Source organism: Puma concolor, chromosome B1, assembly GCF_028749965.1.
Source record: "Puma concolor isolate L17-30 chromosome B1, mPumCon1.1.hap2, whole genome shotgun sequence".
Classification (NCBI taxonomy): Eukaryota; Metazoa; Chordata; class Mammalia; order Carnivora; family Felidae; genus Puma; species Puma concolor.
The window spans coordinates 41310290-41325145 of NC_141670.1; the positions used below are offsets into that span (position 1 = coordinate 41310290).

At 40.6% G+C, this 14856-nt stretch overlaps 1 protein-coding gene across 4 annotated transcripts in view; it reads left to right on the forward strand.

Annotated features, from left to right (window-relative positions):
• The window catches only part of KAT6A (lysine acetyltransferase 6A), a 114765-nt gene extending 104799 nt beyond the window's left edge, over positions 1 to 9966 (forward strand). For all 4 annotated transcript variants that reach the window (XM_086703600.1, XM_086703603.1, XM_086703601.1 and 1 more), the window contains exons 16-17: positions 1646 to 1958; positions 4542 to 9966. In XM_086703600.1, coding sequence (XP_086559726.1) covers positions 1646 to 1958; positions 4542 to 7231 — 3003 coding nt within the window. In that variant the 3' untranslated portion in view covers positions 7232 to 9966. The remainder of the gene's footprint in view (positions 1 to 1645; positions 1959 to 4541) is intronic.
• The last annotated feature ends 4890 nt before the right edge of the window (positions 9967 to 14856 follow it).

A 14856-nucleotide genomic window follows, 5' to 3' on the forward strand; every position in this document is an offset into this window, starting at 1 on the left:
AGTACTGGCTAGGTATTTTAGAATGTACCTCATGATATTAGAATGGGCTAATAGGTTTGGGGGAAGAAGACCACAGAGGTAAAGTGTCATTCTTATCATATAAAGGGTGTGTGATACGTGTGTACATGTATACACATGCACACACCAAACACAAGAGTATTACTGTCAATATGACTTATCACTGTTGAGGTTAGTCTCGATCACCGGGTTTGAGGTTGTGTTTGTCGGTTTCTCCACTGTAAAGTTACTCCTTTGTTCCCCTCTCCCATACTGTACTTTTTGGAAGGCAGCACTGCCCACAGGCCACGCTTAAGATGTGGAGAGTTGCACTGTATTCCATAGGAGTTCTGCTTGGAGATTTACCATTTTTCCCCATCTGCTTATTTATTCAAGCATTTCTTTATGTCAGCATGGACCCAGATATTTACTTTACACTTTGAGTTATAAACCAGTAGTACTACTTTAATTTGTTCCTCAGATTCTTTCAGCTTTGGCCATAGGAGTCTTCACTTCTATGTCCCTTTAACTTAATATGTACCCCCATTGTTGTGAAGGTGTTTGGGTTTTTTTTTTTTTTTTTGAGCACTTCCTTACTTTCTAGTACTGCGAGATGATCTAAGCTTATCTTGTATATTTTATGTCCCAGTCCTAGAGTCAGCCATTTTTCCAAAGAGCAGAGCCAGACATGTTTAACCTACTTTGAAAATTGTACTTCAACTAAACAGACTAGTAAATTTGAAGTGGAGAGAAATTGAACCCTGGTTCACTCTGCCATTCATTATGTGATCAGGAAGACTGTATCTTTGCCATTCCAGGCTTCTATTGCCTATTTTTAAAACTGTGCTATTTCCCTGTGTAAAAAAGAGAATATCGTAACAGGCAGTGAGATCATGTACACAATACCTGAAGTTCTTACAGAAATGCACCAGACTGGGAGTCAGAGACTGTCTTTTACAACCGTTTCCATACTGACTGGGTATGTGACCTTACACAGGTCCTGTAACCTGTCTCACCTCTGTGGAGTAAGGAGATTGGATTAGATTATTTCTGGTGCATCGTCTCTATCATTTTGTTTTATCTGTTGTGTAATTTAAGGTATTATTAGATCAACCCTAGTACAAAATTGTGCCCAGTGTGCCACTTTCCAGTAACAGATTTATTACTTTTGAAATACTTCGTATCAGGTAATTACACATCAGCTCCATGTTTTTACATTTCACCATAACTCCTTATGGGTAGCTCATGAAGATGGCATACAGCTTTACTAATAGTTCTGTTGATCTTCAGAGAGCTATGAGAGCAACAAAAAGTGTTTTAGTCCTTTTTTTCCCCCTCTTGAAGTAAGAGAAGTTAAAGGACTAGCTTCTGTGTCATTTCAGTATTGAAATAGGCAATTCCCTAGGGTGTTAAATTTAACTGAACTATTAAAGGGAATTATAATATCTGCTCTCTGTGCCTTTTATAAAGTTCTATTCAGTTATCCAACATCTTTCTGTGATACTTTATGGTACCTTATTATAGTATTTTGAAATAATATTCAAAATGTCTGTTGGCTGATTCGAGTAGGTTTAAAAACTATTAATCGTGTTATTAATAGAAATGATAGTATTAATTCCTGTAAATGCTTTCTTTCTCTTCTAAATAGAAACCAATTCTTCACCGAAGAAGGAGAATCCGAAAGCGCAAACACCACAACAGCAGCGTGGTCACAGAAACGATTTCTGAGACTACAGAGGTATTGGATGAACCTTTTGAAGACTCTGACTCTGAGAGGCCGATGCCACGATTAGAACCCACGTTTGAGATTGATGAGGAAGAAGAGGAAGAGGATGAAAATGAACTCTTTTCTAGAGGATACTTCCATCGTTTGTCCTCACAGGATGTGCTCAGGTGTCGATCCTCTTCTAAGAGGAAGTCTAAAGATGAAGATGACGAAGAAGAGTCCGATGACGCTGATGGTATGTTTTACAGAACCCACTGCTTATGGTAGTTTTAGTGTCTCTGAAGAAACACACTTCAAGTGATAACTGCAAACCCTTCAACAAAAAAGCTGAAAAATGACACACCCCACTAAGCAAGTAAAGGACGGCTTGATAATCTCTAAAAATTTGTGTCAAGCACATTCATTCCCATTTTCTCCTTTAGTCCTCTGTCCTTTTAAAAAGTTTTTTTTTTTTGGGGCGCCTGGGTGGCGCAGTCGGTGAAGCGTCCGACTTCAGCCAGGTCACGATCTCGTGGTCCGTGAGTTCGAGTCCCGCGTCAGGCTCTGGGTGGATGGCTCAGAGCCTGGAGCCTGTTTCCGATTCTGTGTCTCCCTCTCTCTCTGCCCCTCCCCCGTTCATGCTCTGTCTCTCTCTGTCCCAAAAATAAATAAACGTTGAAAAAAAAATTAAAAAAAAAATAAATTAAAAAAAATAATAATAAAAAGTTTTTTTTCTAGTCTTCACTTCAACTGAGGACCTAGTTTTTCCACTGGACAAAATATCTTGCTGTTAGGAAATTGTTCTTTTTTGCCTAATCCTTTCTCAGCCATTATCTGAATCTTCAGTTAGTTGGTGGATTGGAGTTAGCCTCAGGAAGATCTTGAAGTAATAACCCTTTACCAGAAAGTACACTCTTGAGGACTTACCTGTTTTGCTAATTGTTGTATGCTGAGTGCTTAAAATGGACACTCAGTAAATATTGTTAAGTGAATACATGCTAAGATGGTTCCAAGATCCGACTCATGTAAATTGGACTTGCCTCACATCTGTTCAGGATGTGAATCATATCTGAATCATATCTCTAATGTGCCTTTCTCTACAAGTAGTAAATTTCTAATAAAAATGGTGACAGTGCCTCAAAATAGGCTCAATTTTTATGGCATAGCTAAAAATCCAATGGTTTACTTTTGAAATAGCCTTGTCATTTAGAGATAAAGAAATGGGCTCAGAAATGTGCTAGGTCACAGACTAGTTCATCCTCCCCTAAAGTTTCTGCCAGTGCCTCATGCTGCCTGCAGCTGCAATGTTTGCCTCACCATAAGGTCAGACTGAGTTTTTTTTTTTTTTACTTTGGTGGGTGAATTTGAAGAAATCTAGTTGTCCTCTCTTGGTGGATGTATAGCTTTTATTAACTGAGTTTTTTTATTCTTCTCTTAAAAATAAATCCACTCGGGGCGCCTGGGTGGCGCAGTCGGTTAAGCGTCCGACTTCAGCCAGGTCACGATCTCGCGGTCCGGGAGTTCGAGCCCCGCGTCAGGCTCTGGGCTGATGGCTCAGAGCCTGGAGCCTGTTTCCAATTCTGTGTCTCCCTCTCTCTCTGCCCCTCCCCCGTTCATGCTCTGTCTCTCTCTGTCCCCAGAATAAATAAACGTTGAAAAAAAAAAAAAAAAAAAAAAAAAAAAAAAAATAAATCCACTCAATTTCGTATCTAGTGGAAACTTGTGTTTTCTCCATTCTCCTGTTTAGTAATAAATAGTTTTAAATAGTGATAAGATGACTGAGTTCTTTTATTGTGATGTATATATTAAACTAAATATTTATTGTATAAATTTGGCACTTCAGTAAAATTTCTGTCTTGGATCATTGTAGCTCAAATAGTATCCCCCGTTTAAGTTCTTATTGACTTGGACAAATTTTCTCTGATGCAACCATTTCCATTCTTTATTTTCAAGTTATTGCTAACTGTACCTTCTTAGTTCTTCTCTCCAGATCCTGTTTTTGCTTGGTGTTCTTCCTTTTAGAAATTAGTAGGAAATGTGAAGGTACTTAATGCTGCACCACACCTAAATATGGTTAAAATGGTACATTTTATGTTATGCGTAGTTTACTACAATCTTTAAAAATAGAAAAAAATTAATGGGGAGAAAATAATACCAATATCAAATTTATTTCTGATAAATCATTGTCATTAACTTGTTTTTTTTCAGGTCAGTATTTATTTGGGACTAAATGCCTTGCAGCTGTTCCCATACAAACACAACATTGACTGAGCATGTCAGATTGCTTAGTCATGGCCTGGAGTAATTAACTCATGATATTACCTGAAGTCATGATTTTATGGAAACTAAAAAAAAAGCCAGAGAGATAATATAAATTGCAAACAGGGGTAAAACAAAAAAGAAGAAATGAGTTGATTTGTAACTTACATAGTAAAGACAGCTTGTCTAAAGTAGTTGTGATAACTATTGAGTATTTGCATCTTTACACAGCTTATCTCCGTTTTCTAGATGATAAAACTGAGTATTTTAGACTAACTTACAAAACCATGCAGTTGGTGATGATAAACCTGAACTGGCTTTAACTGGTGGTTGGTAACAGAATGTTGACCCGGATTCTTTCATTGTTCTGCCAGCTCACTGCATGACTTTAGAAGATGTCATTAATTAGATTTCTCCTTTAGATTCTTAGCTTGTAAGAGAAGGTAATCAGGAGTTTGTGATGATTAATAAAATCATTCCCGTTGCACATGTAGTCTCAGAAAAAAGTACTAGAAAATATACAAAATCTTTTAACTTTTTTAACGTGTGTGTGTGTTTTTTTTTTTGTCCCTCTGTGTAGACACTCCTGTTCTAAAGCCAGTATCTCTCTTGAGAAAATGTGATGTGAAGGATTCTCAGCTTGAGCCAGATACATCCACACCTATGAAAAAGAAAAAGGGATGGCCCAAAGGCAAGAGCCGCAAACCAATCCACTGGAAGAAAAGACCTGGTCGCAAACCAGGATTTAAGTTGAATCGGGAAATCCTACCCGTTTCTACCCAAGAATGCATTGTTGAGCCCACCGTTCCCATTCCTAAACCGGGACGGAAACCCAAACTTCAAGAGAATGAAGAGACTGTTGAACCAAAAGAAGACTTGCCTTTAACGGAAGAAAGGAAGGATGAGGAGGAGATGCACGTGGAAGCAGAAGAGGTTGAAGAGGGAGAAGAAGAAGATACAACCAGCAGTGAAGTTAGAGTGGCGTCTCCAGTGGATAGCAACAGTCCCGAGACTGAAACGAAAGAACCCGAAATAGAAGAGGAGGAAGAGAAGCCCCGTGTCTCAGAAGAGCAGCGGCAGTCAGAGGAGGAGCAGCAAGAGCTGGAAGAACAGGAGCAAGAGGAAGAGGATGAGGTGGCTGTAGAGACAAACCAGAATGAAGACCATGATGCAGATGATGAAGACGACGGCCATCTGGAATCTACCAAGAAAAAAGAGCTAGAGGAGCAGCCCGTTAGAGAAGATGTCAAAGAGGAGCCTGGTGGCCAGGAGTCTTTTTTAGATACTAATATGCAGAGCAGTAGGGAGAATATAAAGGATAAAGATGAAACAGAACCAGATTCTGAAGAGGAACAGACTTCCCACGAAACATCCATGGTATCAGAGCACATGCCAGGGTCTGAGGACGATCATGAAGAAGATTCAAACTCTAAAGAAGAATTAATTGAGCTAAAAGAGGAGGAAGAGATTCCTCACAGTGAACTGGATCTGGAAACCGTGCAAGCAGTGCAGTCTTTGACTCAAGAAGAAAGCAACGAGCATGAGGGAGCCTACCAGGACTGCGAAGAAACTCTGGCCGCGTGTCAGACCCTACAGAGCTACACCCAGGCCGATGAAGACCCTCAGATGTCGATGGTGGAAGACTGCCACGCTTCAGAACATAATAGCCCGATATCTTCTGTTCAGTCTCATCCCAGCCAATCGGTCCGTTCAGTCAGTAGTCCCAACGTGCCTGCCCTTGAAAGCGGTTACACCCAGATCAGCCCGGAGCAAGGATCCCTGTCCGCACCCTCTATGCAGAACATGGAGACCAGCCCCATGATGGATGTGCCTTCCGTATCAGACCACTCTCAGCAGGTGGTGGACAGTGGCTTCAGTGACCTGGGCAGCATTGAGAGCACCACAGAAAACTATGAGAACCCCAGCAGTTACGATTCTACGATGGGTGGCAGCATTTGTGGGACTAACTCTTCCCAGAGCAGCTGCTCCTATGGTGGGTTGTCCTCCTCCAGCAGCCTCACCCAGAACAGTTGTGTTGTCACTCAGCAAATGGCAAACATGGGCAACAGCTGCAGCATGATGCAGCAGAACAACGTCCAGCCTGCTGCTGCCAACTGCAACATCAAGTCACCTCAGAGTTGTGTGGTGGAGAGGCCTCCCAGTAACCAGCAGCCGCCACCCCCACCACCGCAGCAGCAACAGCAGCAGCAGCAGCAGCAGCAGCAGCAGCAGCAGCAGCAGCAGCAACCAGCACCACAGCCTCCGCCGCCCCAGCAGCAGCAGCAACAGCCACCGGCGCCACCACCACCTCAGCCCCAGCAGCCTCAGCCCCCGCCCCCGCCCCAGCAGCAGCCCCCCCTGTCACAGTGTAGTATGAATAACAGTTTCACTCCAGCGCCTATGATCATGGAGATACCGGAATCTGGAAGCACTGGGAACATAAGTATTTATGAGAGGATTCCAGGGGACTTTGGTGCCGGCAGCTACTCTCAACCGTCAGCCACCTTCAGTCTAGCCAAGTTGCAGCAGCTGACTAACACCATTATGGACCCTCATGCCATGCCTTATAGCCATTCTCCTGCTGTGACTTCCTATGCAACCAGTGTTTCTTTGTCTAATACAGGACTGGCTCAGCTAGCTCCGTCTCATCCATTAGCTGGGACCCCTCAAGCACAAGCCACCATGACGCCGCCCCCAAACTTGGCATCCACCACCATGAACCTCACGTCACCTCTGCTACAGTGCAACATGTCTGCCACCAACATCGGCATTCCTCACACTCAGAGGTTGCAAGGGCAGATGCCAGTGAAGGGGCACATTTCCATCCGCTCCAAGTCCGCGCCACTGCCCTCTGCAGCTGCCCACCAGCAGCAGCTGTATGGCCGCAGCCCACCAGCGGTTGCCATGCAGGCTGGCCCTCGTGCATTGGCTGTTCAGCGTGGCATGAACATGGGGGTTAATTTGATGCCGACCCCTGCCTATAATGTCAATTCCATGAATATGAACACCTTGAATGCCATGAACAGCTATCGAATGACGCAGCCCATGATGAACAGCAGTTACCATAGTAACCCTGCCTACATGAACCAGACAGCACAGTATCCTATGCAGATGCAGATGGGGATGATGGGGAGCCAGGCCTATACCCAGCAGCCTATGCAGCCAAACCCTCATGGAAACATGATGTACACTGGCCCCTCCCATCACAGCTACATGAACGCTGCTGGTGTGCCCAAGCAGTCACTCAATGGACCTTACATGAGAAGATGAGCAAGATGAACTTGCAATTAAAAACTTAAATATATATAAATAAAGGAACCTTTTATACTGACAAACCAGAGAAAAATGGACCTTTTTCCAGTTAAAATATTGCTGTAGATTTAGAGGAATTTTTCTTTGGTTTATTTTATTTTTTAGAAAACCTGGTCTTCTCTCTTTTTTTTTTTTTTTTGGGTTCATTTTGTTCTGGGTTTTGGTTTTCTTCATAATCTTGAACATTTTACAATAGAACTCATCTAAAAATGGATTTGGGGATAGGGGAAACATGCACAAAAATCTTTTCATAATTAAAAAGAGCCTTACTTTCTTTACATACCACATGGACAGAATTTGTGTAAAAGTGAATTATCTTTATTTTATTTTAAAATGTATGTTTCCCCTCACTGTTTGCAGCTCCCAATGTTGTCATTTTTAAATGTTATATATACATCTCGGGGGTTAACAAGACCCCTTCCTCCAAACCCAACCTTTCATTTCCTACTTCATTCCAGCAGGAGGCACTTAGGGGAGACTCGGATGGGGACATGGAGAACAACCCAAGCTCCTTAAACTTATTATTATTGTTAATATTATTATTATTATTATTAATAAAGTGAGGCAGAAAAATGCTTCTCCTTTTAAAATCCCCTCCACTCCCTACACACACACACACACACACACACACACACACACACACACACACCCCTCTTGACCTGTTGAAACCTTTCCCCAAGAATGTTTCTTTATAGATGGACTTCATTGAAATGTTTGTTTTTCTTAAATCAAGTGTAATATAATTTGGGGGGGGGTTGTTTTTTACTATTCCCACTCAGCACTCAGAGACACAAAAATACTGTAAGTCTCAATTAACAGCAGAATCTCAGAGGAAAGCTGTTTGCAATCCTAATCCAGCCTTGGAGGAATAGAGATGGTCAGTTAACAATCAAAAAGAGGAAATTAACCTCTTGTTTTTTACCACCTGGTGAATCAGCCATAACACACATATTCCACGCAGCCTCTTGTTTTTAGTATGTACTTTGAGATGCTAAGGGTCTTGATTCTTGAGCCTTTGACTTTGACTAAACTCAAACAGCAGTCCCCAGTGCTTAGCCTCTTACATTCTTATACAAAGTGTTGATGGATGACTGTACATTTCAGTGATTTGAAAAATACCTGACAGACATTTGACACTGTTTATTTTATGTTGGAAGAGATGATTTAAGGGAGATCATGGTGTGAGTTTTATAGCTACTTAAATGATACATACCTCTAGTTTTCATTTTCTTGAGATCCTGAGTTCATTCCCTGTGAATCAGAGTGCACCAGCCCCTCTCCTGTGAGTGGTTAAAAGAGGGATAAACCAACCACCAGCATAGTAGGGCAAATCTGGACAGCAGGGTTTTAGCAGGTTCCTTTGTTGCTCCCAACTCCATTATCTTTTGTGCAGCCAGTTCGCCCATTCTCTTCCTGTTACTTGCTCCAGGGATAGGTAAAAAAAAAAATATATATATATATATCTATATATATGTTCCATCATTAGAAGATGGAAAATATTATACCACTCGGTATGTGCAGTCAAATATCCAAAAGGGGGAAGTACTGCTTAAAGAAATACCTGTAAGCATTAAATTCTCTCCTTTATTTGTACATTTTATATAGATAAATTTTTGAAGTACTAATTAGGCATTAAATTTTTTCAAATGCACAGGTTTGTTGTTTTTTTTTTTTTTTAATACACTTTAATTGACTTTCTCAATTAAATGTGTTAGGTAGAAAAAGGCAGAATTCCACATCTTAACCGCTATCAATTCTGAGCATGTGCAAGGCTGTGTAGGACCCAGTTTCTCTGTATATACTCTTCCAGTTCCCAATCATCTATGTAGAAAGTGCACTGTGCTGCCCTCTCCCTACATCTTCAGCTATGTCATTGCTTCCTGGTTGGGGTGGGGATGGGGTGGGTCGGGAGGGAGGTATATTGGGAGGAGGGTGGGTCAAGGCAGAAGGAGAAGCTGTTGAAATGAGGGCCGTGAATTCAGTTTCTGTTGGTTTGCGGTTGTGTTTGGTTTTATTTGTTTCTTTAAAAAAAAAAAAAATTCAATCGGGCAGCTCCCTTTTCCACAAGCCTTTTTGTGACTGTAGAACTATTGTAGAGAAAATGTTCTTTTCTATATTATAAAAGAAATTATCCAACACAGTAATATTGGTACCTGTCATTTTTTCACTTCTGTTTAAAAAAAAATGTATTTTTAGCAAGATAACTTGGGTAATCTTCTAAAAAAGAAATTTAAAAAACTCACTGTTAGTGACTTTGATGCCTTTTAAAATAAGAGCTTTTTCATTTCATTCCATCTTTAAAATTTTTTATCTTTGTTGTAGAATATTAAAAACTATTTTAAGAAAGATAAAAATTCTCTTTAAAGAGATCTCTAGAGTGTGTGAATAGAGCTCCAGATGCCTCTAAAAGCCGCATGTACAAATGAAGCTAAGTCTATTCCTGTCTGTTTATATTTGCTTTTCCTGTTTTGTAACCTCTTTGTACTTTGTTCATGGTGACTTGTAAGCTACGGGGAAGGGGTGCCTAGATGCCTTTGTATTTCTCCATGTCATGCGCTCCTGGGCCAGTCGGTCTCCCTTCCTCTCCTTGTATGTAATATCACTTTTTTTTCCCCTTTCTAGCAAGTACTTTCAAAAGAACTCTGTACATTTTAACATAAAAAAAAAAATAAATTATGTTGAGCCATTTTGGATGTCTGTCTTGCATGTGGAATTTTTCTCCCAAATATTTCAAACTCTCAGGTTCCTTTTCTACACACCAAGACTTAGAAATATTAGCTTTTTCACATTCCTCTTTATGTAGCAAGTATAAGTTCATGGCCTTTACTTTGAAATGCCAGTCTTCGTTCCTGTGTGTGTTTAAATGCAGACAGTATAGATGGTTTTTCCTCTTCCGGTGAAAATGGTATTATAATCTCCCTTTGGAGTTTTTAGGGGAAATTCCATTGAAACCTATAGGGACTGTAATTCATTTAAGCAAAGAGAGGAAATATGGTCGCAATAACAAGTAGCTCCTAGAACTGGAACAAAGCTGTTTTTTCTCCGCTTACCTGATTATGATATAATCGAGGAAGATTTTGCCAGAAGCCAGGGTGTTGAACATTTATGATCTTCTCTGATGTTTTCCAAGCTGTTGTACTTGCCTCTCTTCATTTAGAATTTTGGATAGAAGGCAGACTCCAGAAACTTGGATTTGGCTTTGAGAAACTGATAGCTGGGGGTAGGGAGGTAAGGCAGGTGCAAGTTTTAGCTGCAACTCTTTGCTGAGTGAGGAATTCATGAAGTGTCCATGAACAGTACCTATAGCAGACATTTGTTCTTGATCTTAATGCCATTTAAGTTTATAGTTCTGTCATCTCCAGAAAAGAAATGATTTGTTTCCCTTGATTTCTTTGCCTGCTGAAGTAACTATAATTTGGACCCATTGCTGGCACTTGTACTATGCAATCATTAGTGGATTGTCTCCAAAACAAGCTTCTTTGTTCCTGCAGACTACCTGTTGTAAGTGAATTCAACAATACAGCGAGTCTGATTTTTTTACAAAGGAGATGTGACCACAGAATGTATTCTAGATTTTTTAAAGTGCTAACACTCCCACTATATTTAAATTACATTTAAATTATAATTTGAATAATATTACATTTATAGCCAACCCATGAATGATCTCACTAGAAGGAGGTACTCTGGTTTCTTTATGGTCCACCTTCTGGCCTTTTCACTCTACATCAAAAGGTAGATGTGGGAGGAAAATGATAATGCACTTAATTCATGTATATTGCTGACAGCCTTGGCCTACCAGTGTTAGACTCTATGGCCTTGCATTCAGTAACTAGGGTTCCAGGAAATCTATTCCTTTTGGGCCTCTCTGAGCATCTCAGGTAGTGCCTAGCTTCCTTTGTAGCATAGTGACAACTGTGGGTATTCCCTGAACTCCAGGGCCTGTCAGGTAGACAAGTCTAGCTCTTTAGGTGACCATTATTGTTTCAGATTCTTCATGTTACAACTGGGGCAGTGTATAGTGGGGTTTTGTCCTTCCTCTTAATGTGCAAGATGTACGTCCATGATGATGGAAAGGGAAAGGCATAGTGAAAAGAAATAAGGAAGAACTGTCCTTGGCAGAACAGAAGAAGCAAGATCATTATGACAGGTGGTGGGGAAACAAACTCCATATTCTCGGTGTGACTTTAAAGAAATCTAAAAATTCAAGTGGCCCATTTCTGTAAATGAACTCAGAAGACCACATAGAGTTAACATTTCTTAGGTTGGCAAATGTCTGGAATTCTTGAACGCAGTCATCCCAACAAAGCTGACAATCCCGAGTAAAACTCAACTCGTTTGTTAATAAATTTCTGGTAAGGGACAAGGGTGGGTTTGTTACGTAAGCTGGTGTGGTCACCTAATGCAGTACAGACCAATGGATTTTTTTCCCAAAGTGACAGCTACAAATTGGGCTTAATGAGATTCCTTGCTGTATTAATAAGGAGACTAAATATTAGTATTGGTACCAATTACATAAATCCTCAAAAAGGTGGCAGATGTAATTTCTGCCCGGAATAAGGAAAACCCTGGGGCATGATGGGCTTTGGTGTTTTCAGATCTTTTAAAACACTAGGCAGAGACGTTCTCAGTGAATTGTTTTCTGGTGATTTTTCATGAATAAACTTTTAAGTGTGAGATAATATATCCTTGTCATCAAGAAAAAAACATTCCAACATTTAAAAAAAATTTTTTTTTTTCAACATTTATTTATTTTTGGGACAGAGAGAGACAGAGCATGAACGGGGGAGGGGCAGAGAGAGGGAGACACAGAATCCGAAACAGGCTCCAGGCTCTGAGCTGTCAGCCCAGAGCCCGACGCGGGGCTCGAACTCACGGACCGCGAGATCGTGACCTGGCTGAAGTCGGACGCTTAACCGACTGCGCCACCCAGGCACCCCATCCAACATTTAACTTTACTACACAGACATCTCTGAAAGCCACATTTAAGCGACATTCAAAAAAAAAATGTTTAACGTTCTCTGAGATGACATTTTTTTAACCAACCATTTTTTAGTTTATATGTGTACAGAGATGAGCAAACAAAGACAAGTGGATGAACTGACATCAACTGGTCACCTGTACTTTAAAGCATGGAATGAGGGCCTGCTCATTGGCATTTCTGTGAATACACACTGAAAAACTGACATCTGGTTCATGTTGAAAGACACAAGCTGTTCAGATCACTTCTCAAGTTATTTAAGTTGGCCTTAGCTTTTTGAACCCCAGAATCTTCTTTTTTGGGAAATTTCATATAAAACCTTTAAATTGGTTTCCCAAGATTAAAGTCTCTTATGAACAAAGTAAAGAAAAACATTCATACATAGAACTTCTATGCTAGGACTCAGGCTCTGCCCATGTACAAGTTCAAACTGTTTAATTGGTGTATTACATTTAATAAAGTTGACTGACTCAATTTTCTTTAGAGGAAAATTAGAAAAGCAGTTGTAGTCAATTATGTCAAAATGATTGAATTTGATCCTAGTTTTCCAGAGAAAATGAAAACAGCAATATATTGAGTAGGAGGCAGCAAGGGCGGCTTTACTAAACGCAATGACCTCTTGGAAAATAGAATAATTACACCATTTTTAAAAAAGTTTGTCTAGCTCCTATTTAAGAAAAGTAACTAGAGTTGACCAGAACTCCTAACTTGACAGCCTCAAAGGACTCTTGATTGAAAGTTTTAAATCTGAAAACTGAGGAACGTGGAATATTGAAAGAACAACTTTATAGGGCCAAGGAACTAATTCTGTTAAAGTTACAAAGGAAAACAAAGCAGACCCAAACCAGCCACTACAGTCTATCTTTGCTGAGTTACTTTGCTGGGGCTCCCAGGCTGTGGAATGGCGTTCATCAATTTGCTGCATCCTCCTTAGTGCAGCCACTTGGTCTTCAGCTGTCCTCCAGCTGCCTCCTGCATGGTTCCAGGCGTCCCATGAAAAGGTGAATATGCCCAGAGAAGAAGAGTGACTTGGTGGTTCTGTCTTCTTATGCCTGTTTTTATTGTGAACATAGAGTCTACACAGAGTCCATTAAACACAGCTTCATGCGTCTGTTTAAAGTGAATAGCTTTGGGGCGCCTGGGTGGCGCAGTCGGTTAAGCGTCCGACTTCAGCCAGGTCACGATCTCGCGGTCCGTGAGTTCGAGCCCCGCGTCAGGCTCTGGGCTGATGGCTCGGAGCCTGGAGCCTGTTTCGGATTCTGTGTCTCCCTCTCTCTCTGCCCCTCCCCCGTTCATGCTCTGTCTCTCTGTGTCCCAAAAATAAATAAAAAACGTTGAAAACAAAATTAAAAAAAAAAAAAAACAAAAAAAAAATAAAGTGAATAGCTTTGTACAACTAAATCTGTTCGAAAAGTAGAACAGCCACCCAGAAATGTGAGGGCCCTTGTCTAATTGTAATCTTCTCTCCCAACCAAAGATAAGCACCAGACATATGTGTAAATACGTCTTTAATTTTTAAAAAAATTTTTGCAACTTAGGTGTGCACTTTTTTTTTAATGTTTATTTTGAGAGAGAGAGTGTGGGGGGGAAGGGCAGAGGGAGAGGGAGAGAGACAATCCCAAGCAGGCTCTGAGCTGTCAGCATAGAGCCAGATGCGCCACTCCATCTCACAAACTGTGAGATCATGACCTGAGATGAAATCAAGAGTTGGACGCTTAACTGACTGAGCCACCCAGGTGCCCCTGGGTATGCATTCTGAAACACCATAGTTTCATTTTGCCTGGTTTTGAACTTTATAAAAATGGAATCATGTAAAGCATAGGGAATATAGTCAATAATATTGGAACAATGTTGTTTGTATGGTGACCCATAGTGACTACACTCACGATGGTGAGCACTGCATAATGTATAGAATTGTCAAATCACTATGTTGTACATCTAAAACTAATGTAAAATTGTGTGTCAACTATACTTTGATAATGAATTTTTTAAAATGTTTATGTATTTTGAGAGAGAGAGGGTGCACATGAGCGGAGGAGAGGCAGAGAGAACCTCAAGCAGGCTCTGAGCTGTCAGTGCAGAGCCCGACCTGGGGCTCAGTTTCATGAACCATTGGATTGACCTGAGCCAAAGTCAAGAGTAGGATGTTTAACCAACTTGAGCCACTCAGGTGTTCCAAATTTTTTTTTTTTAAAAGAACACATTTTCACTCTAAGTTTATGGTACCTAAAATTTTAATTAAGACATCATACCCATCTCCTGAAGTTCAAAAATCTGTTTCAGAAATAAAATTGGGGGCCCCTGGGTGGCTTAGTCAGTTAAGCCTCTGACTCTTGATTTTAGCTCAGGTCATGATCTGGGGGGTTGAGGACTTGAGTCTCATATCTGGCTCCACACGCTGAGTGAGATTCTTCCTGTCCCTCTCTTTCTCCCCCTCTCTTGCGCATGCACACAGCAATGCACTTTCTCAAAACTAAAAGTAAACATTAAAAAAAAAAAGAAAATTGGATAATGAATTTTCAAAAAGCCTGTAACGCTGAAATGGAATAATTTACTAGAGGTTGAGATGGTTTAAAAATATTTGACAATTTTACAAACCTAAAAA